General features: G+C 36.8%; 1 protein-coding gene across 7 annotated transcripts; it reads left to right on the top strand.

The window, feature by feature from the left end:
- The first annotated feature begins 213 nt into the window (after window positions 1-213).
- On the top strand, window positions 214-26170 carry LOC129786753 (unconventional myosin-IXa-like). Of its 7 annotated transcripts, none has more exons than XM_055821970.1 (18): window positions 214-345; window positions 1798-2284; window positions 13036-13146; window positions 14333-14454; window positions 14550-14922; window positions 15516-15803; window positions 16277-17091; window positions 17217-17352; window positions 17436-17701; window positions 19114-19401; window positions 20088-20274; window positions 20364-20447; window positions 20925-21108; window positions 21190-21548; window positions 21721-22226; window positions 22298-23730; window positions 23808-23896; window positions 23969-26170. In XM_055821970.1, exons 2-18 carry the CDS (start codon window positions 2228-2230, stop codon window positions 25466-25468), a joined length of 6798 nt encoding a protein of 2265 aa, XP_055677945.1. In that variant the 5' UTR covers window positions 214-345; window positions 1798-2227; the 3' UTR covers window positions 25469-26170. The 7 variants fall into 7 exon arrangements, with proteins under 7 accessions (XP_055677945.1, XP_055677970.1, XP_055677962.1 ...); XM_055821995.1 differs by lacking the exon at window positions 19114-19401 and adding an exon at window positions 18083-18130; XM_055821987.1 differs by having other exon boundaries at window positions 226-345; window positions 19114-19266.
- Window positions 26171-26310: the final 140 nt, after the last annotated feature.

Raw genomic sequence — 26310 nt, 5'->3', positions numbered from 1 at the left:
AGGGGGGTTCGCGGGGTGGGGGACGTGTGTTCCGGGGGGTTTCAGGGTTTTTGAGGTTTTTTTTGGGAGTTTGTCACTTGAATCGTCCCGCATTGTTACAGTACACTCGTTGAGACATAAAAGAAAACAAGCATGAAACACATGTTTCACCCCTGAAAACCTACATGAAACACTTGCTGTGCGTGAAAATGTTTCTCTTGTGATGTTTCCCACAGTGCCTCTCATTCTCGCACACACAAACGTGCATCTTGCATTCCATTGACTGATTTTTTTTTGTAAATTGCATTGGTTAAAATAAATTTTCCGCAGAAAAATCAGAAAAATAAACACTCTAGGCGTGAAAAGGTAGTGAAAAGTTTGTCTTGAATCCCGTGCGGTGTGTTTGCGGGTGTTTTCCACGGTGGAGGGCCCCCACAGCAAGTGACCCCAATAATGACGTTTTCGTTTTGCTCTGAAAGTTTTTCCCAACAAATCTGACATTTTTGTTGTGCCTCGAACAAGTCACAAAACCCCCCTAAAATCCCCGTTTAGCCCCCAAATTGTGTCACGCACGAGGGTACAGTGGCACGGGGCACACTTTTGCAGGGAGAAAAGTGCGTAAAAGTGAGTTTTTAGTGGAGTTTACGTCGTGCCATTGCACGTAGTTTGTTCTGAAAGTTTCAAGAAAATCGCCGCCGTGGAAGTCTCGAAGTTGCCGATTCCACACCCGGAGCCCGCTTCTGTGTACCGGAATGGCCTCTCCAGGCGGGGCTCGTACGGAAATGAGCCATTTTGCTGGGAAATATTCCCTGGAGCACCCCAAAAAGGGATAAAAAAGGAATTTTCATTCATTTCTTGCCCACAAGCTGCTTTTGGGCATTGCCTGCTAGACGGGGGCTCCACAGTTTTGTGCCTCTTTAGTGCAAAAAAAAACTCTTGTATAAAATAATTCAGTTTATTGCACTTGTGATTCACACTGGAGGAGTTTTCTGGGAATTTGAGAATACCCCGACGAGATTCAAAGCAGATTTTCTTTACACTGTCGCCATTTGGCGCAGGCGAAGCACGGGGTTTTCTTGGCAAATTTTCCGTTTTTCCTCAATCAGTTCATCTCTACGCGATCCACTGGGCAGATTTATCTTCTCCGCCACACACTGAGGCTCGGAATAGACGAATTTTCTCAGCAGTTGGATGGTAGTGTTCAGGAGTTCAGTGTTCCTCCCTTTCTGTGGTTAGACATTCAAGGTTTTTCTTAGTGAGGACTTCCTCTCTGCTTCCGGACTGTACAAAGTGATCCTTCAGAACAATTGAGATCCTTCAAAGATTCTTCTTAGACTTTTAAGTGATTTTTTCTCAATTTAAAGAACATTTTCGTTTGTTCAGAGTCATTCCGGGAATCAAAAGTCCTTTCCGGGAATAAACAAAAAATCCTTTAAGATCAGCTGTTTGAATTTCTGAATCTCCACTTTTCCTTGATTTTTAGGACTAAAAAAAGTTCTTAATTTTATTCCAACTAAAAACTTATTTTCCCTTAGCGCTTGGTTGGAAGCTTTAGCATAAAAACTGGACAAGGTCACAAGGATAAGAACCCACAATTAGCTCTTCCTCTTCCTCAATTCTACCTCGTTATTTCGCATTTTAAAGACAGGAACCCCACGCAATCACACCGCAAATAATTCATAAATTCTCTTTATTTTAAATTCTTCCAAATATATTTTTTGGGACTTCCTTGTCTCGTTAATCAAAATATTTTGTAGTCTCATGTTGTATTTTGACTAATATCAACTCTTCTTTTTTTTTCTTTCTCACTTTCAACAGACTCTGTAAAGGAAACACGACAAATCGAGCAAGTGAGGGACATAGTGTTCACGAAGGAGAAGCATTGAAAAAAAAAAGAAAAATTCTGGCGGGTCTGCGTGAGTTTTGTTGATAGTGATTGAGTGAGTGTGTGTGTGGGCACAAGACGGAGGCAAAGTGAGCAATATTAGGAGGAAAAAAAGAATCCATGAAGTGATGTGAGAGAAGTCATAAATGAGTAATACAGCACCATAAGTTTTCATCAAAGAGAGAAAGAAGTGCGCGAATAGAGGAGGGAAAAAAAGAAGGGCAATTAAATGTTGGACAAGCAATGTAGATTAGAGCAGAGTGGATGAAAAGAGAGGAAAAATTCAATGGAAAACAAGTGTTGATGGTGCAGAAACAGAATGGTCGGTGTGTTTGACGACAATTTGAGTGTCGAAGTGAAAAAATGCAGTCAACAGACTCATCACCATCGTCAGGAGATTGCTCCCGCTATATTTTGCAGGTAAGAAAAGTCAAGATATTTATATTCCTATTATTATAAACTAAAAATAAAAAAATAAAAAGAAAAACTTCCTTTCGCATAGTGCACCTTGCCCCATAGACGTGCATTCTCTACCACTACTGGCGCTCTCTCACTCTCTCCCCAGATTGCAATTTTTGCTTTACACAGAGAAAAAAAAGAGAGTGCATTTTGCACACGGAGGCACTGCGTTTGCTCATATTCTTTTGCTTTCTCCATGCCAACAGAGTGTCTCCTTATTTATCATGTTTATTGCCAACGTCCAACTCTTTTGCACACCATCTGTATTTCTCACTCATATGAGGGCTCCAACACTGTGGAGCTCATTAACCCATTTATGCAAGAAGTTTTATGATGCTTAAATCACGATTGAAGGATCTTATTTAGTTGATAGGCAAATCTCCACGTTGCCATTCAACATTAAACACACGTAAACTCTTTTTACCAATTAATAAGATTTTATAGTGGAGATTTGCGCTACTTCAGGTACTTTTGTGCAGTAATTGCAGGGAATTTTATTTTATAAAAACACTTTGATTTGTCTTAAAGAAAAATGTTTAATTTTTCAATTTTTTGCTTTTTGAATTTACAAAGAAAATTTAAAAATAAATTAGACAGAAAAAAATTCTTTTTTTTTCCTTCTAAAACTGGTTGCTTCAATTCGTCATTCTTCAACTCGTTTGCTAATTGGAATAGGAAGAAATACATTCAATGAAAAAGGCAAGCATTGTGAATGCAAATGGGTTAACAAACTGTGAGTCAACGGTAGTGATAATACTACAATTCACTCGTGGCTGCTTCTCTTGTATAAGAAAGACAGTGAATGATTATTTCCCTCCACCACACTGCCTGCGCATTCATGGACCTCTCTCCCGTGTCCAGCAGAAGCTCTTTTCTTCATCCTTTTGGGAGTTAAGTAGATTTCCGAATAAATTGATTGTGGGTGGAATGTGGTGAGAGCAAATGGACCTTGATTGCACTTCAGAAGAATTTGAGAGAGAGAAAAAAAACCCTCCACACTTCTCGGCTTTCCACAGCCTTTGATGATTGAGATAAATAAAATAGACAGAGGAGAGCTATTTAAATAAATTTAACAAAATCATTTAATCTCCTCCCACCCCCTCTGTGTCACATCTCGTGGCAATTTTCCGCGCAAAACTCGTCCGCCATCGAGCTATCTCTGACTCGTGGTCAATTCCTTGTGCAATCTTGACCGTCAAGCACATCCCACCGCGTCTATTTTGGTCAATTTTCGATCATCGCATGGGGAAAAGGAGAGTATATATGCGAGACTTGTGGAGTGTCTCCATATCGGCTCTCGCCATCTCGCCAATATTATATAGCAGATAATCGACGACAGATATTGATACGCAGGCTTGTCACTTTGATGGAGATGCGAGCGAGACAAGATAAACATACATACATACACATAGCACGTGAGTGACTTTCACGGTGGAAGAGCCTTCATCAGCTACTTGTGGTCATTTTAAAATAGATTTCAGATAGATATGGAGAATTTTAATATTTCATACGATACAAAAAAGAAGGGTCTTTTTCTGGCCAACAATCTCTTTGGATGATTTTCCCCTCTAACATCATAGTGCGGAGGTGAATCAAATTAATGAATCAATTTTGATGAATCAACCCCAATGGGCATGACAAGGAATAAATTACTTCACACTCCATTGATATCATTCGTATATAATAGTATGAAGAGAGAGATATTTTATATAATAAGAGACAGAGAGAATAAAAAAAAAGATACTAAAACAGATTTTTATCACACTTATAGAGTGCTTTATTAGTAATTCAATGAGAGTTTTAAAATTCTTTGGCTTTTCCAAGAAGAATTTCAAATTTGCATTTCAATTTTCTTAGCTCCATAATTTGAATGAGAGGTATCAGAATGAGATAAAAAGATTTAGAAAAAATTGTTAGTTTATAACCACTAAATTCCAATTGAATGAATAGCTTATATGTTTGTTTCTTGGAAATTTTCTCTACAACAAATTCCTAATTATCGTTGTTGGTTTCACTTTTTCCTTATCAAATTGATATGGAATAAACGGAACCTTAAAGCAGCTTTTTTTTTGGCAGAAATAACAAAGAATATTGAATAAGAAAATATACATGGAATAGATATTAAATTTACTAAAAGCAAATTATTGTAGTTTTATTTCCATCAACACTCAATTTCTTTTTCAATTCCAATCAATTCTTTTTTTTTTCAATTATTTTTATGGTGCTAATTAGATCGATTTCTATATGTACACCTTCCCGTCGTGTATATAGATTAATTTCCAACCAGCAAGTTAATTCAAGGACATGGCGAAATCTTTATTATATGCGCTAAATTGCGAAGCACTATACTACCCATTTTGTGTAGTAGAGTGGGTGCCTTTTGCGAAAAGGTGAAACTTGAAAGGAAAAATTTCCAAGAGTGGCTGTTTTTTGTTGTTGTTGTAAATTAGAGAAAAATAAAATCTCTAATAATGAAAAGTTGAATAGAAAGATAATATTTGTCGCTTCTTTGCGGATGCGGAGAATGATAAGAATTTGCAAAGTAAATACCGAATGGGCAATTATTGAATTACACACTATAATTTTTACTATATATAGTTAGTTGTAGTAACTATATATATATTAGATAATTCTCACTTTATTATATACCTACCTGCGTGGCGTGTATCTATGTATGTATATATGGGGAGATTCTCTATTGGAAACCGTTAATGGAAAGTAAGAAGAAGACGCAGAAGTGGAAGAAGCAGCATGAGAAGACTTTTGATTATATTTTTCAGATTTTGTCTCACTCTCACCCATTCGGCCAATTATCTGCCATGGATGACGCTGATGATGATAGCAAAATGTTTTGTAACATAGAGTAAAGGTATAAGAAAAATAAATAATTATATAGGAGGGACAGTTCGCATAAAAACTACACTAGAGTGCCCATAGTACAACTTTGATTCTTGGCTGATTCTAGATGATTCGCAATGTGGAGCATAGATGCTTTTTTTAAAGGATTTTAATTGGATTCTTTTTTGTTTAATTTTTTAGCATTAATTCTTTAGGTGTAAAAGCACTAAAAGTCTTAAGATCAAAAAAGCAAAAGAAGGCAACCATATTTTAGTAAGCTAAACTGTGATTAAAGCTATTCTGCAACACCCCACTGTATACAAATGCAGTGGAGTATGAAGAAAAATTGTTTCTTTTAAATTTAAATTTAAGCAGTTTGCAGGAAACTATATACAATATACACATATAGGGGGGAGAATGAGAGACCTAAGGCAAGTTAGCTCCACACATGTGACACTGTTCTCAAGGTTTTGGAATTAGTATACCTAGTGCGAAATGTATATAGGTACAAAGAAAAAAGAAATCTTTTTATAGAAATCCAACGGCACTCAATGAAATTAATAATGTTCTGGGTTTTATGGCAAAAGTGGTGGAATTTTATATGGTGTGCAAGATTGTATTTCTTGCATAGCGCCACTCTCTGAGGTATTCGCACGAGATGTCTCGAGAGGATGTTTTTTTGCCACATCTTCCCTCGATCGCGCCATGCCAAAGCAATGGAGAGAGGTGTACAAGAAGAAAAGTGTTTTGATTGGAAATTAATGCAAGCGACTAATTATCCTCGCATTGGTTATTTGTACCCACAGCCACATATGTGGGAAGAAATTATGATTTGGATTGGAAATTGCACACAAAAAGGCAATTTGGGTTTTCGTGTGCGATTGAATTGACACAACAGGAGGAGATACATAGAGCGAGAGAGAAAATTACGCATAGTGGTGGCGATTGGAGTATAAAGTGCAGGCGGAAAATATATATTTGTTATTGAAAGTCAATAGCATCAGGTTAATTTTGCTACATGATGAGGGAGAGACAGAGAGAGACCACGGAGTTTCAGCGCAACTTTTAAAATTATAGTAATGAGACGATTTCATTTCCTTCAAGTTCAAGTTTATACAAGCAAAGAGGGTGTTTTTTTCTTCTTGCTTCGCGTCTTCTCTAAAAATATACACGTTGAATATTTCTTTCCTTATATGAGAGACCAAATGGGAGAATACGATGTGTGTGAGTCAGTTGTGTGGAGGAAATTGAGTAGTCGCACTTCCCATTCTCCAGTACATCAAGTCACGAAAACCCATGGCTCTATCGTGGTTATGGGATTTCCATTCCATATAAATAAACTAGCTGCTATGATAACCCTCAATGGGATAAAAGAATAATTTTTGTCGACACTTCTCTTTGGTAAAAGGTGATGAATGACATTGATTTGTGATTTATTGGTGGAAGAAATGCCGCTGACTTGGAAGTTTTTGGGAAATCTTTTGAATGAGTATAGTTCGTTAAGCAGTTTGCAAGTTTTCTTTCATAAGATAGGATTTAAAATTAAATCAATATTATTTAAAGAATTCGTTCAATATATAAGTTTACCAAATCGTCTTGCCAAATGTATGAGGAAATTAAAAAAAAATAGTAGTGCAATGAATGAGTGGAAGAGTCTTGAATGGATGGTGCAAGAGCTGCGTGTATTTTTTCCGTCTATTATTACACGAAAAAAAATCATTTCAAAAGGTAGCATTTTTTTCTCTTCTTCTCTATATGTTGAAGATAACACCGAAGAAATAGAAGAAGACACGACAGTGTTCTTTGGGAGTATTTTTTTTTATTTAACAATCTGAATAGAATTTTTACTTCAGGGTGTTTTCCAAATGAAACCAAATCCTACAAGATCGTATGTAGGGGGAAATGGGGCAAAATGTTAGAAAATCAAGACCACACATCTCCAATATCTCAGTAAATATTATTTCGTAATTGTTCTAATTTAGTCAAAAGGTACCTTTTATAACTCTAACTAAGCCTATAAAGTTTTATAATAATTGATCTAATATTTTGGGATTTATTTAAAAAACAAATTTTTCGAATTTCAAAGTTACTTTGACCTTTCATTTCAATATCGTATTTTGGCGTATTTTTGTGTAATTTTTTTGATCCAAATGCATTTTGAGACAGAGTAACTATTGCTAAACACGAATCTAATCTGAATTTTCCGAAAAAATTTTCCGGGTTTTCCCGTATAACACTGACACTAAAAAGTACCACTTGGGGCAAAATGTTAGAAACAGTTTTTAAGGCTGTTAACTTTTTTTTTGTTTATTTATTTTATTTTTTTCCAGTCGGCACACTTACTACTTATAATTTAGCATGTTATATTACTCTCTATTACTAATATAAAATTATTTAAAAAATAAAAAGTGCAATTTCATAAATTTTTCATTTTTTTTATTTTTTGTATTTTTTTTATTATAAAAAATTTCTAATTGTTACACAAATACCTTATTATCAATTGCTTTTATAGTGTCTAGATGAAATAAATTCATAAAATTGAAATTTAAGGCCAAAAAACGCAAACTAACATTTTGCCCCATGATTTTTGAAACAGGCAAATGTGCAAGGGTTTGGAAAATGGCCTGAAAATGCATTTTCCCGTTGAGATAGAGGAAAATCGTCTGAGACAAAATTGTAGCCCGGAAAATTTCCTATAAGATAGTCGTCATGAGAAAACTCAAATATTTTCAGGAAAATCAGGAAAATGTTTCTCCCAAAAAACTAACAAATTGCCCCATGTCCCCCTATTTAAAGAAGGGTACCTACATAACATAATGTTCCCTATTTTAATGATCTATATAAGAAATATCCAAAGCAAGATCAGTAGAGTGAAGAGAAATGGTGGCAAATGAGGAAAAATCGTAAATTAACGTGCAGAGATGATGGTGATTGAATCATATAAAGTTAGCTGTTGATTTTATTTGGATACCGAAACATTATCGTGCATCCATTCATGATCGCGCGTCTTCTGTATGTGCGGTTGCTCGACAGGCGGAAAAGGGAACCAATGGTGTGTGAAGTGAGAGAAATTCTTTCACTCAAATGCAAAATTGCAGCTTTTACTGTCTGTCTAGGAGAATTTATCTATTTTCCGCTGAATTTTGTGGATAGCTCCCTATGTTGATGATGAGATATTTATGGAGAGAATCTACAATTTCCTGGAATAGTTAAAAATAGAGAGATGAGAAATCTTCTCCAATATAAGACAGTTTGACAAAACCTAATTTTGACATAACTAGAATGACAGCCCTTGTCATGTTTAAAAAGAACTTCGTGCATGATCATTGCATAATCGTGGACTATCGTAGGTCATCGATGAACATCGTTCTCCGCCCACGCTCAAAGTAAACACCGAAAACCAGATCATACTTATAGCCGGCATAATCTTCTGCAATATGGGATTTTCAATAGGCATTCATGGAGCTTTTATGAGAATGTAAATTGTTGTTTTAAGTGAAAAGTGTTTGAGGCAAAATCTTCAAGGCAAAAAAAGAAAGAAAGAAGAGAATTCCTCTACGTGTTCGTTTTTCCACAAAAATCTTCGCGCGATGCTGTTTGTTTTCAAACATTTTCAGTGGCATGTTTTAGTTGTCTGACAAATTTTATGACTGTTTTTTCTTCACCAAACACTCCACCACCATTTGCTTTACGCGATATAGAGCGAGCAGAAAATTCATAAATTTAAAAATAATAAATATTGGTTCAAAAATAGAGGAGGGTGTGAGCAGAAGGGGGACTGGCGCAGATATTTGAAATCACTGAAGCGAATGATCCTCGCACGTCACTTTGTCTCTTTCACACCCCGTCTGGATTCCGATGGGCTCCTCTACTATGTGTGGCCTTCCTTGTGGAGAGAATAATATAATATAGAGAAGAAGAAGTATCATGCATATACAACAAACCAACAGCATTACACATTTTTGTGAAGGAAGAATGCTCGATGGCGGCGCGAAAGAGATGTGAGACACATGGAGCAACCCTGATGTGTGTTTGGTAGCGTGGAGGAAAAATGTGTGTCCGCATGACGTAAGCTTTATACCCAAAGAGGTTTGGAAGAAGCATTGCGAGCGCTCGAGAGCAGCAGTAGAGAAGAAAAGGAATGAATTTATATGATCTTCCACACACGTCCCTTCCCGCGATGTACCCGCGTTCAAATTTCAATCACTAGCGCGCGCTATTCTAGCAAACAGCAACACTGACTATTATGGCAAAAGTGATGGGCACGCGAGGGTGAGGAGGAAGCTTACAATGTGTGATCCAAACAATATTTGTACTTCACGCATCTCTCCTCAATTGCATTGGCACTACATAAATGTACATATATCCATATACATTACCCACCATCTCTTATTATTTCATCCACATATAAAAGTCGATTTGTGTGTGAATGAGATGGTGATGGAATGTTGCAATTGCAATTTCAAACAATTTTGTTATTGTCTCCAACTGTGTGGCATCTTTTGTGTTGTAAATGATATTTACAAAAAAATGCAAATTTTCTGTCTTGATGGGCCAAGGAAAAATTTGACAAAGTTTATGATAATGCAAAGAAATATTAAAATATTTAACCCCTTCATCAGGTACCTAATTCTGAGGAAAGTAAAAGAAAGAAGATTTAATCAGGCTAATTTGTCAGAAGTTGAAACTATTTTCCATTAAAAATTTATATTCTAATGAATTTCGTCAGTATAGAAAAATTTCTTCCATTCTCATACACATATTAATGATTATGCAAACTTTCTGCTGTGAATTCCTATGATAATAACTAAAAAAGCCTTCCTGTGTAGAAAGAAATTTAAACGTTATAGACTTTATCAAAATCATGAATTTTAATTTTTATTTAATCCAACATTAAATGCCTGATTTTGAAGAAAAGGTTTCTTTAATATTGTGCTTCTCTATCGCATTTATTTACTTAATTGGCAATGTCAAAGTTGCACAAAAGATCCTCATTAATTTTCCTTGTAAACTATAAAGAGAGAGATATAAGGCTTTAATTTGTAAAATAAGCGAGACATGTGGAAGGTTCAATTTGGGATTAAGAGATGGAAGAAATTGAGGAAAGGCAATTGAGTTGCATTATTGCTCGAAGGTGATTAATCAGGTTAAATACTCTGTCCCACTTTAGCGTCAACAATAAAGTTGGTACACTATAAAATAGTTGAAGCTGTGTGAGATTGGTGCTCCTGAATGAAGTTTGAAATATTAGGTATACCTACAGTGTCTTTTATATAATACAAAATATCAAATAATAATGTACCTACTTGAGAGTAAAAAGAAGAAGAAAAAAAAAGAAGTATAAATTGGTCAATTTAAGTTGCAATATGTACATTGTTTATTGTGAAAAGAATGAGTGAGAGACTTTTTGTGATTCCTTCCTATCAATTTTTTGTGTGTGTGATAAATTGATGAGAAGAAAAATGAAGTAATTCGAGGGTACAAAATTTTTTAATTGGATATGTCGACACATTATTACAAAAGAAACGTCTTTTGGGGGAGGAAAAGAAGTCAACAAAATAAAGAATAAAAATTTAATTTATCTTCTCACACTAAATGATACAAATATAATACTCTTTTTGCCAATGATATGGCTCTTTTGTATGTTGATTGGTGTAGTTGATATGGGGGTGGTGAAAAAAAAAGAGAGCTACAAATGTTACCAATGCACTGATAAGAGCATAAAATTCTGTGTCCTACCAATGTATTGCATGTCAAATATTATTGTGTATATGGTGTTGTTTGATTTGTTGCGAGTGGTGTGACACAGTATTTGTGTGTCTGATATCATTTATTATTTCCTCTTGTGAATCAAATCGAATTTTGCTGTATAAAATTGCCGGCACTATAAACATTTTTGCTATAGAGAGGACCAAATGGTTTTGTCTTTCACCACCCAAATGCGAACCACTTGAGCATGTTTTTTTGGGTTGTTTGTTGATTTTCACCACCAAACATCCAAACAGTTATAATTTTCCAAACCCAAGAGATGATGATGTGATAATTGCTTGAATTTATATATTTTCCACTCACTTCACCCTCTTGAGTTGGCCTTTTAATCAATCAAAATCGTTAAAATTTCCTCTTCTCTATAAATATATATTCTCTTTTTCCACCCAAGTACAAAATATGTTTAACATGAGATTTCTTTGAGAATTCCACACGATGAAAGGAGAAGGAAAATATAATCTCAAAATGTGGTTTCCTTCTCAGATTATTAATTCATGATACGACACATTTGGTAGAGTTGAATAAGACAAGAGAAATGTAGATTAAAGAATTGAAAATTGTTGATTTCTTTTTAAATGGTTTTCAGGAGTTTTTTCTTTATCTGATCGTTGATAAGAAATTATTTTCTAAAAATAGAATTCCTTTCTAGACTTTCTCAAAATTGTTATTTTGTTAAACACATTTTATTGATCTAGATTAGAGGTACAACAACTCTGTCAATATATCAGCGAGTTTGTAAATACATATATCAACAGTTAGTGACAAAATTTTTGAGCCTTTTATGCACTTCCGGCACATTTTTGACCCTGTTAGTGTTCTATATTTACATGACTTGTGTGTTTAAGCACTATGTTGCTTCGCCATGGAGAATATTATGATAAGGAAAAAAAATCTACTCGCCATGTCTGCTCTATTGAAATTATATTCTAAATGAAGCAAAAAAAAGCTACAACTACAAAAAAAACTCATTGTGGTTTTTAGTGAGACAGAATCACGAAGATTAAATTCAAATTATTCATGACTAATTTTCAACAAACTGGAGGATGTACAGCGAGGATCGGGCGGGAGTCTCTGTCTCTCTAGGAAATTCTATGTGACAATGTAATTTTTTTTTAACTCTAACTTCTATATTACAAAACTTCCAAGAACATCCTATTTAAGGTGGTTCTTATGTTCTAGAGTGTGTGATGGTGATTTGATTTTATGGCAACTAAAAAAAAAGAGTTTCTTTGCAAAGGGAAAAAAATATCTCAATTCGTCATCGAAATCTTAATCTTTAATGCTTTTTGCTTTTCTCTATCCCCGTAGACTTTTTTGCAGTCTTGCTGAATGCTATGAGTGTGTGTGTTCTTTATATCTCAAAAGTAAAATAGATCTTTTAATTATTATTTTTATGGTTCTATTTACAAATGTTAACCCATACAATTCATCTTTTTTATTCTTTTAATTTCTTATAGAGAGAAAGAAACATTTTAAACACATAAAATTTACCACAATTTTCCATCTGCTGCCTTTTATTGCTATATTTGTGTGAATTTTCATAATGTCTTTGTGGCGATTTTCTGGACAGGAAGTGTTGTAATATCTACGTATCTATATAATATGAAAAGTAGTGGCTAACCTGCGGGAGGTGCAATTAGGAATTTTAATGAGTTTCTAAGAGTTGTTTTGCTCTATTTTTATTTAAATCTATTAATAATTTTACCATATGATGGGTTTATATTTATAAATAAAGTTTCGTTTTTTTCTGTCTGTGACTTATCTCTTGACGGAAAATTCTCTTTCATTTGGCAAAAACAAATCATGTGAGGAGAAATTATATTATTGAGGAGATAGAGTGACATGTTAATTTTTATGCTGTCTGGCATAGAGAGTCAGAAGTGGAGATGAGCAAAATAAGAAGAGAAAAAAACGAGGGATCTTCTCTCTTTTCCATTGGCATTTTCCTCCTCAATGGGATATGTGATGGAAAGGAATTTTAATGAATTTTCTCTTGTGTAATATTTTTGCACATCGTCTTTCTTTTCACTTTACACCAAAGAAGTGTCTTAATAAATTTTTCTCTCATTTTTTTTTTCATCTTCTTCTCCACCATCTACTTTCAGGTGTACGTGGGAGCTCTTTCCCTGCACTATGAGGCGCTGAGTGTGGAAGCATCTAAACAAACAACCGCCGAAGAAATCGTTTCATGTATTGTTGAACGCTTAGGGCTACCGGTAAGGTTTTTCATGATCTAACTCATATGTATACCTCGTAGAATATATTTATGTAAACCAAATATAATATGAGGTGTCAAGAAAAAGAGAGACACTTTTGTGAAAAATGCACAATACAGAAGGTTTTTTCTTACCTTGACATGGTTTTTTTTTGTCTTTTTTTTCTTCTTGTATACAACCATTCATCTGTCTATTTATTTAATATTAATATGCCTTATCAATGAATCAAGTGGTAATGCTCTTGATGTGAAAAAGTGGCTTATCGAAATATTACAAGTACTCAACAGAGTTTTTTTTTCCTTCTTTGCACCCCCCACAAATGTTCAACACTCACATGTGGGGTATATTCGTGTTTCTCTTGAGTAAATACAATAAAAATCATATATAAATATATTTACATTGAAGAGAATTATTGACAAATATTTGATCTAATATGTATTGTATATATTTTTCACTTCGACATATTTGGTGACAAGCAAAAAAAAGCCGATAGGTGTGAAATGGAAGGTGAAAAGAGGAAATATTACTTACTTGCCTGGGTACACAAGAAATTCTTTTCCTCTTTGGAGGCTTTTTTTTTCGGACTAATTTGTAAGACATTAAAATGCAACACAATGGTTAAAATATGTTACACGATGGAGAGAAAAACGATGGAAATATTGAGTAACAATGTAGGGAAAATAAGGTCTAATGCTACAAAATGTGTTTAGTGGAACTACAGTAGAGCCTCGCATTGTACATTGAAGTGATTTTTGCAGTGATTCATTTAAAGACTCATTTAAAGTTCTCAAATCGATTTTAATCCTTTAAAATGTTCTATGTATTAGGGTACACGATTTCTTAGCTTTCTAGCGACGATTTACTTAGCACTTTATTTTAATCAGAATGTGAAAAATTCCCGTAAATTGAGGAGTTGCTGTATGTGGGATGTGAATATATGTGTAGCTGCATCAGCCACTTTACTCTTCAATAGCACTCTCTTGAAAATAAATAATTGAGGCAATTACATGATTCATTTTACATTTTATTTAGACAAAATATATAAAACAGTAATATGGAAGAAATAATTTTATGGGTTTGCATTAATGCACTTTTAACGTGATTCTTATTTTTTCCATCAACTCACAACTCCTGTACGGTTCAACTGTTTTTGGATGTAAAAAAAAAATAAATACAAAACAAACAGGGAAGCAATTATGAACTCGCCGAAGTGGCTGATGAGAGCAAAGAGCGACGATTGTCGCCAGAAGAAAAGCCCGTGTCAGTTATGCTCCTGTGGCCAATGCATTCAGAAAGAGATTTTCATAGGTGAGAGAAACATTTTAAAAGAAATCTGTAAAGGAATAAATTGAAAGAATATTCTAAATTATTTTCTTTTAAAAATTTATTTTAAACAACAAAAGGTTTTATCTACGCGAATCCCAAAATGATGTTCCCTGGCTAGAGAATTATGGTTTAGATCCGCAAATTTTGCGTGATTTTATACCATTTTTGCTGCAGCCAGAGAATCGGGAATATCCAGACTTGTGCCAATTGCCAGACTTGAATGAGTCAACATTGTTGGAGAATTTAAGACAACGCTTCGATGCTGGTCATATTTATACTTACGTAGGGAGTATTTTAATAGCTGTGAACCCATTCAAATTTCATCCAATCTACAATCCCAAGTATGTAAGGCTGTATCAAAATCAAAAAGTCGGACCCATTCTCCCGCCACACATCTTTGCAATTGCCGACAATGCATATTATTGTATGCTTAAGGAGAAAAGAAATCAGGTGAGTGCGTGATGTTGTACTGCAATGTTTTTCTTTTATTGAGAAGATTTTTTTGTGTGTTCATAAAATAATAATGTAAACAAATATTTCGTGGTCAGCAGAGATGGATAAGGAGGATGTCTTTAGTTGCAATTTCTTGAAAATATTATTTTGATGGAGGTAATGAGGCTTAATAACCACTCCCAGAAACCTTTTCTCATGTTCTTTATAATAATAAAAATTTATAATCACTTAGATCATTAATTAGAACCAGTTCTTATTAAGATTTCTTATCGTTCTTTTGAATTAAATATTGAACAATTTAAAAGCAAATTATGAATTAAAAAAAAACCTGATTCCAACTCTGACCACTAAAGATTTTTCTTTCATCATAATTCTCACACTTTACCGGTGAGGTATGATTTTTTTTTGCAATCCATTCGAATTGCAAGAAGATGATGAACCAAAAAAAAAAGAGCTACAATAAAAGTAAACAGCGTTTAAATTAAATTGCAATAATTGGAATTTGTATGTTCCATTTTAAAATAAAATTTCTGTGTTTAATATATTTTTGGAATGAAATTTCCTCACTTGAGTAATTTCCGTTTTTGCAGTGTGTCGTGATAAGTGGTGAGAGTGGTTCGGGGAAGACGGAAAGCACAAATTTTCTCCTGCACCACCTCACGGCACTATCACAAAAGGGATCCCATGGGTCTGGTGTTGAGCAGACAATTCTCAGTGCTGGTCCCGTTCTTGAGGCATTTGGCAATGCCAAGACGGCGCATAACAACAATTCCAGTCGCTTTGGGAAGTTTATTCAAGTGAATTATCGTGAAAATGGATTGGTTCAGGGTGCCGTGGTGCAGAAGTATCTGCTGGAGAAGAGTCGAATTGTCTCGCAGGTGAGTGTGCATAACTTTGCTAATTTAATTGCATCTCATTAGTGTATGTATGAGTGTGTATATGAGAGATAAATGTGGGGGGGTTAGAGAGGAAGAATAGGAGGTTGATTGACATGTGGGTGGGATACAAAAGGTGGGAATGAGCATTCATGGGTGTTGGGGTGGAAAATATCTTTCGGAAAAGTCAATTAGTGTAGCAATGTTGAATGTCGTGTTGGGGAAGTGTTGGAAAAAGCATTCAAAAAGAAAATTAACATGGTACACTTGACGGAAAACACAAAATGCTGATGTTAAGAATAAATTAGGGCAATGGGTAAGACGTGTAGTTCTATTGTTGTATTGCATCTGTTCGAATCTAATAATATGGGATGATTGATCTTTTTTTTTTGCAAAGAATCGATTTGATATTTTATCAAAAAAAAAAGGAAAAGTTCTTACAGTATAAAAACAAAGATTATTCGCAATTTTCACAGGGCCCCTATGAGAGAAACTATCATGTCTTTTATTACCTGCTTTCGGGAGCTACTGAACAAGAGCGTGAGGCTCTTCATTTGCTCCCGGCTGACAAGTACAATTACTTGAATGCAAAGAATCTAATCCTGGAGAATTGCGATGAGAAATATGAATTCTCGCGACTGAAGCAGAGCATGGAGATGGTTGGTTTCTCAGCGGAGAAGCAAAGACGGCTATTTAATGTGCTCTCAGCAGTTCTTCTCCTTGGGAATGTTGAATTCTTCCCGAAGAAGTCCACCTACCACCATGACGAAAGTGTTCAAGTGCGCAATTCTGATGTTGTGTCGATCATCTCGGAATTGCTGAAAGTGAAGCACGACACACTGTTGGCAGCATTGACATCGAAGCGTGTTAAGGCGAGCGGTGAAACACTCATTATGCAATACAAACTACCTGAAGCAATTGCAGCACGAGATGCACTGGCAAAGTGTCTCTATGGGGCGCTATTTGATTGGATTGTGCTGCAGGTGAATCATGCATTGCTGAATAAGGACCCCACGGGTCCACCACACACGGGGCATTCAATTGGTGTATTGGATATCTTTGGATTTGAGGACTTTGGGGCGCAAAACTCATTTGAGCAGCTATGCATTAATTATGCCAATGAACATCTCCAGTATTATTTTAATCTACATGTGTTCAAGTATGAGCAAAATGAGTACAAGCGGGAGGGCATAAAATGGCGTGATATTGAGTTTATGGACAATTCCGGATGCTTACAGCTCTTTGAGTCTAAACCCACGGGATTGCTGTGCATTCTCGATGATCTCTGCAAGTGAGTTTTCTTTGTATTTATTTTATATCTTTATATTTAAGTTAGATGGGTGCTACTGCTTGCACTTTCCAGCGACGTTATAGTTTTTTTTTTAACTTTTAATTTTTTTTTAAAATAAATTTCAGCTTCCCTGGAGCAACAAATGAGGCTCTCTTGCAGAAATACAACACAGTCCATCGTGACAATCCATTCTATGAGAAGCCACAGAAGAAGGAAAATGCATTTATTATTAAACACTACGCGGGAAAAGTCAAGTATCAGGTGAGAAATAAATCCTTTTTTTTTACTTTATTTTGTTTAGGCCTCTAGCATTGCATAATGCGAATAATCTTTTGCACATCCAGGTCGCTGAAATGCGTGAGAAGAATTTAGATTTAATGCGACAAGACATTGTGAGTGTCCTGAAGAATTCAAGTATGGCTTTCGTGCGAGAACTGGTGGGAGCAGATCCGGTTGCCGTTTTCCGTTGGGCAATCCTGAGGGCCTTCTTCCGGGGGTACTTTGCTTTCCGGACGGCTGGCATCAAGCATCGACAAGAGAGAGCTGATCAGGCATTTAACAAAGTGACGGTGAAAACGCGATTTAGACCACACAACGATTTGCTAATCAGGTGTGTGTTGATTTATCTCTATTTTCACTTTTAAAATGCCCAGTGCGCCCGAGTTGACAGAAAATGCCTCGTAGTTGTGTGTTGGTTTGCTCTCTATTATGAAGTTAGTAAACATACTACATATGAATAAACTCATTGGGTTCACGTGCGAAGATGGGATATGTGATGGTGTGTTGGGGAATATTGTAAAAGAAGAAGTATAAAAAAAAGTTAATTAGATTGGAAAAAAGTAGCGCATATTTTTCCAATATTATGTATACCTGCTCGTTTACATTTGATTGATAAATAGCCGTTAACATGCCCCACCACACACACAAGACTTACCTACAACAAAAAAGATGAATTTAATATTTTTCATTTCTCTATTAATGCCGCTAACAGTCATCTTGTCACCGTATCCGCTGTGAATTTAACAATTAACAGAATTGCGTAAGTGAAGTCGATGTGAATGTCTCTACCCTACATAAGACGACACTGCCGTGCAAAAATGTACATACATTGTGGGTTGGGTGGTTGAAAAAAAAATTGATGATTGATAGGATTAGTAATTATTATTGGATTGTAGGGAGGAAATTTTTGAGAAAGAATCCTATTTTTCATTTCAAGATAAAGCACAACAAAAGAATCGTAAAAAAATCATGTTATCAGTATCGCTTTATTTGATAGCGAATCACACCCTCAATAAATCCAATAAATGATTAATTTTGTCGTGTTGTAAAATTTATTGGACTGTTCTTGTGTACAGGAGAATGAAATATTGATGAGCTAAACCTTTTTTTTAATGAAAATTTATTTAAGAGAATAATTTTTAAAATTCCTAAAAAAAATAAGAAACTTTTCTCCTCAAATGTCATCAAAATAAAACGTTGTGGACAATTTTGCACGGCACTGTCCCCGCACGATGTTGGGGTGAAGGGTGAGAGGTGTGAACAAGAGTGTCAATGAATGTCTTTTTCTACACAGCACTATAGTGTGTATGATGTGGAAGAATTATTAATTCCAATTGCACGATACTTTTCTCTTATATATAGTACTACCGCGTATTATGATACACCATCGTTTTTTTTTGCACTGTTTGGCCATGATTTTTTTCCTCTTTATCGGTTTTATTCATTATTTCTGCACATTTATAATTTTATATGTTGTTTTTTTTTCTTCTTCTCCTCTCCTGAACTTCTCCTCTCTAAATATGTTTTCCCGCGCCATGAAATCACGTTGGATGCATACAAATGTGCTTTGAAAAATATACAATTTGCAACAAACACATCAACAACAAAAATCTCAATGAATATTGAAATGATGATGATGAAAAAAACGACACACATAAACGTGCTCTCTATTAATAAATGGGGGGCCTCTGATGATTGCGGAAATAAATGGATGAATGCAACGAAATTAAAAAAAAACATCAGCAAAAGAGTGAATAATACGGCGAGTGACTTGACATCGATGCATCATCACCAACAATCACCAATTCAGCAATTTAATTACATGAGCAAGAGCCCGCGTCGATCGTGGTCCAGCATTGCGTTCAACAATAAGAATTTTCCAGATGGGAAGCTGGGGTATGAAAATAGTCAAAACAGCAATAACAACAATAACTCTGATAGCGGTGGAAATAACAAACTATTTGCTAAAGGATTTTCAAAGTTTGAACGTTCCAGCCAAGATGTAATGGCACGTGCTTCCCAAATTGTTCAGTAAGGCTTTATTTTTTTTTTGTTTTTATTTCTCACCTATTTTTTATTAATTTATTTTTATTTTTTCAATGGATTATTGAGTCTTTTTTTGTTGCTCTTTTATTTTGTCTCCTTGTTAATTTTGAAATTGATTACAGTATTATACAAGATTGCTTTGCTCTACTCAGTGTTGCTGATTTATTTATTTATTTTTTATTTACCTCATTTACCTTTTGATGTTTTAACAAAAGATCTCTTCTTTGTTCTCCTCTGTTACCCCTTCCTTGTCTTGTTTTATTTTGTTAAAATGATATTAAAGACATTTTCTGCCCGTGAATATCATGCATTAAGTGTAGCATTGTAAAATTTCCATCTTGAATGTTGCGTGAATTTGATTATATTATTGTGAATTAATGAGAGAAGAAACAAATATGCTGTACAACAGAAAATGAATAAAAAAATATATATGCCTTTTCCTCATATAAATCACAATGTGAAATTATATGGTATAGAGAAGAAAAACTCTTCTATACTACAAAAGGCTCATCCATAATTGAAATTAACATGAAAAATGTTGCCTCTCTTTTTTTATTATTATTATTATTTTACTAAATATCACTCAAATCATGTAAAATAAAAAAAAGAATAATGATGCGTGGAAAAAGTTTTGTTAAAAGAGATAATTTTTGCATGAATATTTTGTATAGGAAAAATAAATCATTCCGCCCTCGAGAGCGTCCAAAGAAGGGTCTCAAAAATCTCCAAACAGTTAAAACACTCACAGCAGGGCAGAATTTGTCCAATCAAACGTCCATTAAGACGAGAAAGCAGCCACTAACGGTTTCAGCACAATTCCAAAATTCCCTAACAGCCCTGATGGATACCTTGAATCAGGTGAGAAGAGATTCATCCAAAAGTTATTTGTATTGGTATAAAAAAAATGTTCTCTTCCGCTAAAGCTCTTTTTCATTTTTTTTTCACAGGCAAATCCCTTTTTTATCCGATGCATCAAGTCAAACCCATCAAAAATACCCAACAAATTTGATGATAACACTGTGACGAGACAGGTACGTTGAAATTGTAATTTTTCACAAAATGATTTTTCATGTTTCACTTCCGCAGAGTTGAAATGTGTACAGATTTATGATGATTAGAAATTACAGATCAAATAAATATGTAATTTTATTACCCTCAATGAGCCTTCACTCTCAGCTCCCACTTCTATGCTAATTAGAAGATTATTACAGAGATTTTCTTCAACTTTAATTCGTTGCCTATAAATTAGTCAGGATAGACAGTAATTTTTACATAAATAGACCTTGAAACCGAACTGAAGGACCTAAAATTTCTGATTTTTCTTTCAGTCAAATTTTTCATACAAAAATGATTTTTTGACTTTGCAATTTTATCTACGAAAATGATGTAAAGACAATTTTATCTCAACTCTGTTTTGTTAAATTTCGCCATCCAATTTCAATGGTAATGAAAAACTTCCTCAATTTTTTTCTGATCCACTCTTTCTGTCCATTTCCTCGCACGTACAGCTGCGATACACGGGAATGCTGGAAACGGTGCGAATCCGCCGAGCGGGCTACAATGTACGGCTGACCTATGAAGAGTTCATTCAGCTGTACCGAATCCTCCTGCCAAAGGGTCTCGTGAGTTCGCAGAAGGATGTGCGGGATTTCATGAATACCATGGACCTCAATAAGCAACACTACCAACTTGGTGAGTTTAAAGAAAAAACGATCTTTTACGCCTTTGGGCGAGACTTTGGATTTACGCTGAAATCTTCCTCTGTCTGTGCAGGTGTTACAAAGATCTACATGCGTGAATCTCAGAAGATGCGACTGGATATAAAGTTGCATACAAAGATACTCGGGAGTATTGTGAAGATCCAACGATGGTTCCGTAGCATCCTGCAGCGACGGAAGTTTGTTATACTCCGTTCGGCTGTTGTGACAATTCAGAGCTTCTGGAGGATGTGTATGGCACAGAAGCAGCTGCTTGGCTTACGGCAGGAACGTGCTGCGGCCGTGATACAGGCCACGTGGCGAATGTATGTGACACGGAAATGGTTTACAAAGCTGAAGAATGGCACAATCCTCCTGCAATCGCACATCCGAGGGAAATTGGCGAGAGCTAAATTCAAGATAATGTTCAAACAGGTAGGTGTTTTCAATATTATTTTATTTTACTTCTTTTGCCCTCTTTTCTTCACTCTTCCTCCTCTAAATGACCCCCGCGGGTGCATCTCCAACATACATTTCTCTCCTCACCCATTACTTTTTCTTCACCCCACAATCGTGTGTACACTACACACACTGTTTGTGCCCACAGAAGTTGCTGAAAGAGAGATCGAAGTTGCGACCAACACAGAGTTTGCCAGCCAATGAGAGGTCGATCGATGCATTGCCGGACGTTGACACGTACACCGGGCAGAGAGTGACACTGACAAAGCCGCACAGCAGTCTAGACACGGAGCTGGAGCACGCAGCAAAGGCAACACGCAACGCACACTCCCAGTACTACCAACATGGAAATCGCAGTGAGGAGAATCTCCTCGACTATTCCCTGCTGACGGCGTCGATGGAGCAACGTGATGTACTCAATAAGGCGGAAAATCAATTTAGGAGCCTCATGATATCGTCCGGGAACAATAATAAAGCATTCGGGAATAGCAATAGTGATGAATATCGCCATCCGGATTATCAGAATGTTAAATACTCACAGCATGATAAGCAGCAGCATTTTCAGCGGCAATCGCATCAAGAGGAGTCATCCAGTCTTGTCACAATGAATGATATCCGGAAAGCTTATATGACGTACATCGAATCTCCCAAGAGGTGAGTTTAAACTAATTTTTCATTAAATATATTCTTTTTTTAATAATTTTTTTTTTGTGTTTTTTTATCAGCTATGATCCTCTGAAGGCTCCCGTGCGTCGTGTGGATTCAGGACCGACGCCAGTACGACGCAGTGTGGTGCGCTACGATGAGAATCCAAATAGAATAATGGGCCTCACGCGCAATGTGGGCAATTTGGGCAATAGTAATGTGGAAATTGTCTATGTGGACACGAATATTGATCCCTCAGCTGCATCCTCAGTGGAGAGCACGAGTACACCAACCTTGAGGAATCCACCGGGTGTGAATAATCAACAGCAGCAGCAGCAGCAATATCTTTCGCAGGCATACAAACCATCTCGACGAGAGATAATCTGTCGAAGTGCTGGAGATGAGATAAATTCAAATTATCAAGCAGCACAGGGAAAGGCACAGGGATACCCCACAAGTCCAGCCCATCAGCAGAGTGCCTCAAGTCAGAATGTCTACGTGCAGCAAGAGCATCCGCAGGAATTCCTCCAGAAGGCCTTCTATTCAGCACCAAAAGGTAAAGCAGCTGCTCTTCTGGGTACAATAACCGAGGACAAGGTACGAGCGGCAAAGGAGCAAGGAGACTTTACGTATCACAGCAAGACTGGGCGACGCGTGAAGACGAATCTGAGTGATGATGTGAGTGATCTCCATGGGCACATTGTTCATCCGCGACGTGTTGCTCTGAGTTCGGAGAGTCTCCGACGCAGGAATTCAGATCCCAGTACGAATAAAGTGCCCCTACTTGAGGTGAATCGTGGCAATGACATGTACCAATCCAGCACGCACATTAACATTGCTGGTCACCGTTTCCGGAAGGCGGCACGCATTGGGAAGGCGGAAAAGTGTGCGAGTTGCGAGAAGAGTGATGCATTCGTGAATGAGGGACATCGCTGTCTCGACTGCAAGGTGCTCGTTCACACAAAATGCATCCAAAATGGTGGTGTGAAGACACTCCAATGCGAGGCGAAGCGCTCAAAGCGCCGAAAGATGCCGGAGAAGGGCAATGAGAAGCCCATGACGCCCAATTCAAAATACTCAGGAACGCGCGAGTACACAGACTCGACGGATAAGATCATCAGTGATGCCAAAGAGTTGCAATTAATGCAGGATTTCATCACGCAGAAGATTTGCAAGATGGAAAGTGAGACCTCGGGGAAGCCCTCGGAGGTGGATCGTGTATTCAAGCAGGCACTGCGGGAGTTCAAGGATAACCTCGTGGCGCACTATAGTGTGGCCCATAAGCAAAATTCCGATGCACTCAATATTAAATATCGCGACTTAATTGCCAACTTTGAGCAAGTTATGGAGACATGCTGTGGTGGGCGGAAGGATGACTTTCCCCTCACGATGGGTGTTAATGCCTTCCGGGGATTTATGAATGAATTTATGAATTCACGTGAGACGGAAAAGCCCAAAACGAAGCGAAAGAAGGATAAAAAGCGCAAAATTGAAGAGCATACAAGCTTCAATGGTGAGTTTTTTCTTTCTTTCTTTCTCGTTTCGTGGAAAGATTTTCTTAACTTTTGTCACCCTTTGTTTGCTTTCTAGGTCATACCTTCCAATTGACGATTATCAACATTCCAACAGCATGCGAAATTTGTCAACTTTTCCTTCTGTGGCCCATTGAACGGGGATTGGTGAGTATAGAATGTTTTTTTTTAAGTAAATATTTACAAGATTGAGTTAATTTTTAAATCTTTCTCACGAAGGTGTGCCAAAATTGCCGGCTGACGTGCCACAAGAAGTGCTACCAGAAAACAGTGCCGTGTAATAAAATCTCCGGCTCATCGGGTAATATTTCATCTTCACAGTCTGCCCTTGTTGGTTCCAAACTCTTTGGGTGTAGTCTAACGAGTCTCTGTGCTGCTGAGGGTGGAGTTAAGATTCCCGTGCAAATTGAACAGTTAATCACGAAGATTGAGATGCACGGATTGTACGCTGAGGGAATTTACCGGAAGAGTGGGGTAAATTCGAAAATTAAAGAGCTTAAAATGCGAATGTCCGACAGTGTGATGTCCAATGAGGTGAACTACGAGAGCTACAATGTTCACGTGCTGACGAATGTTCTCAAATCATTCCTACGGGAAATGCCCGAACCATTGTTGTCGTTTGATCGCTACGATGACTTCCTGCGAGCGGCTGAGCTGTCGGAGACAAATGATCGTGTTCAGACGATGTTGTCACTGATTAAGAAGCTCCCGCCGTGTCATCATGCCCTTCTTGAGCGTCTAATCTTCCATTTGGCACTCGTGGCGCAGAGGGAGCAATACAATAGGATGTCTGCCAGTTCATTGGCCATTGTCTTTGCTCCGTGTGTCCTAAGGACAAATCGCATTGTCCCGGCGCAGGATAGTTTAAATGACATCGGCAGGCAGACAAAGTGCATTGAGACACTCATTACGCAGAAGATGCACAATGTTAAGAGCACCCTGGCGGACATTGATACACTCGATACAGCAGCACATACAGCCACAACGCGTCTCAGTACTCTACGTAGCTCTAAAGTGTTCACACCGGAAGAACTCGCCCCGCGACAGGGTAATTTGGAGTCAGAAGCTGAAGAAATTCTCCTTGAGGGGCATATTCAGGAGATTAAGAAGGAGAAGGCTCTCCTGACGTCGACACTGCCAAGTTTGGCACGTGCTAGCTCTGATGATGATCTCCTGTCGACGGATCTCGATGGCGAGGGGGGAAGTCTCGATGATTTAATTCTCCTCGGTGGGGAGTGTAGAGATCCAAATAAGGATAGTGTGGACTCAGCTCTGTGCAGCCTCGGGGAATCATCCCGGAATACCTTCAATAGTGACGTTGAGATGATGGAGTACACTGCACGTGAGCAGGGTAGTGAGTACTTGCACAGCCCGCGGAGTCAGCAGATCTCAATGGAACGTGAGGCCTTCCTGCGGGGCGCAGTGGCATACAATCCAAAAGTTGCCTCCACGTCGAAATGGTCCAGCAGTCAGCAGAATCTCAGCCAAGGCCCCGTGAAGCAGTCCCCGTGTGAGTTGCAGCGTCAAAAGCCAATTGTGATGCGAAGTATCTCCACGGGGTATGACACCCCATCCACGGTGACGATACAGCATCATCAGCAGCCACCTGGAGGCAGTGGAGCAGGTGAGTCAAGTGGGGTGGCGAAGGAGCCCAAAACGAAGGGTGGTCGGAAGTCAAAGCGACAGAATAGTCTCGATGATGAACCCATAATGGTGTGAAGCATTTCTTGTGATTGATATAATGGAAGGACAAGCAGGGTGATTTGTTCAGTGAGTGTGCGTGCGTGCGTGTAATGAGAGCCCATGGAGGTTGTCCATGGCACAAGATATATAGATGTAATATTTTTCTAGGTATATGTAATGAGAAATATATATAAAATTCATAAAAACAAGAAGAAGACATTCTCAAGATGAAAAACAGGAAATAAAACACTGGGAAAAATTAAATTGATTAACTCTGCGAATTACAAAGCAATGGGAAATGTGACAGCTCCGGGTAGAAGTTGAGAGAATTTTAACTTTCAGCTAGAACGAGAATTTAACTAATTTTTCTTTTTGTTTAGTCTGGTTATAGAAGTTTTTTTTTTTTTTTTTGAATAATCCAAAATACAAAATATTTAAAAACTTTGACATTTAATATTTGACATTTTAAAATTTTGACATTAGGGAGAATTTAACGTCAAATCTCCGTGACAGTTACATTTTTTTTAAATGATTTTCTGTCATAAAATTGCAAAAAATCCTTTTATTTTGTCAATTCGCAGAGTTAAAAAATAATAAAATATAAATTTTTCTGAGTGCCGAAGCATCCACGACGTGATGAGAGTCAAAAGTGTTCGCTCAGTTTTCAAGCGATTCAACCACCAAATTTTTTGATTGAGAACCGTAGTAAAGAAGATGAAGAGATAAAGAATAAAAAAATGAGATATAAAAGAAAATTATTTTTTGAGGAAATTCCACTTACTATACATATTTAATATTAAGCAAAAGAAAAAATAAACTTACATAGAAAATATTTTTGTGTGGGAACTGGGGAGTAATTAAAAAAAGAAAATTCCGAC

This window comes from Lutzomyia longipalpis, chromosome 1 (genome assembly GCF_024334085.1).
Source record: "Lutzomyia longipalpis isolate SR_M1_2022 chromosome 1, ASM2433408v1".
Taxonomy (NCBI): Eukaryota; Metazoa; Arthropoda; class Insecta; order Diptera; family Psychodidae; genus Lutzomyia; species Lutzomyia longipalpis.
Note: the sequence above shows the minus strand (reverse complement) of the source record. Positions and strands in the feature narration are given on the sequence as shown.

Excerpts from the sequence above, each read along its gene's own strand:
- LOC129786753 (XM_055821970.1), top strand. The coding sequence starts at position 2,228 with ATGCAGTCAACAGACTCATCACCATCGTCAGGAGATTGCTCCCGCTAT. Across the intron at positions 14,923-15,515 it reads TTAAGGAGAAAAGAAATCAG|TGTGTCGTGATAAGTGGTGA; the intron begins GTGAGTGCGTGA and ends CCGTTTTTGCAG. Across the intron at positions 21,109-21,189 it reads TAAGCAACACTACCAACTTG|GTGTTACAAAGATCTACATG; the intron begins GTGAGTTTAAAG and ends CTGTCTGTGCAG.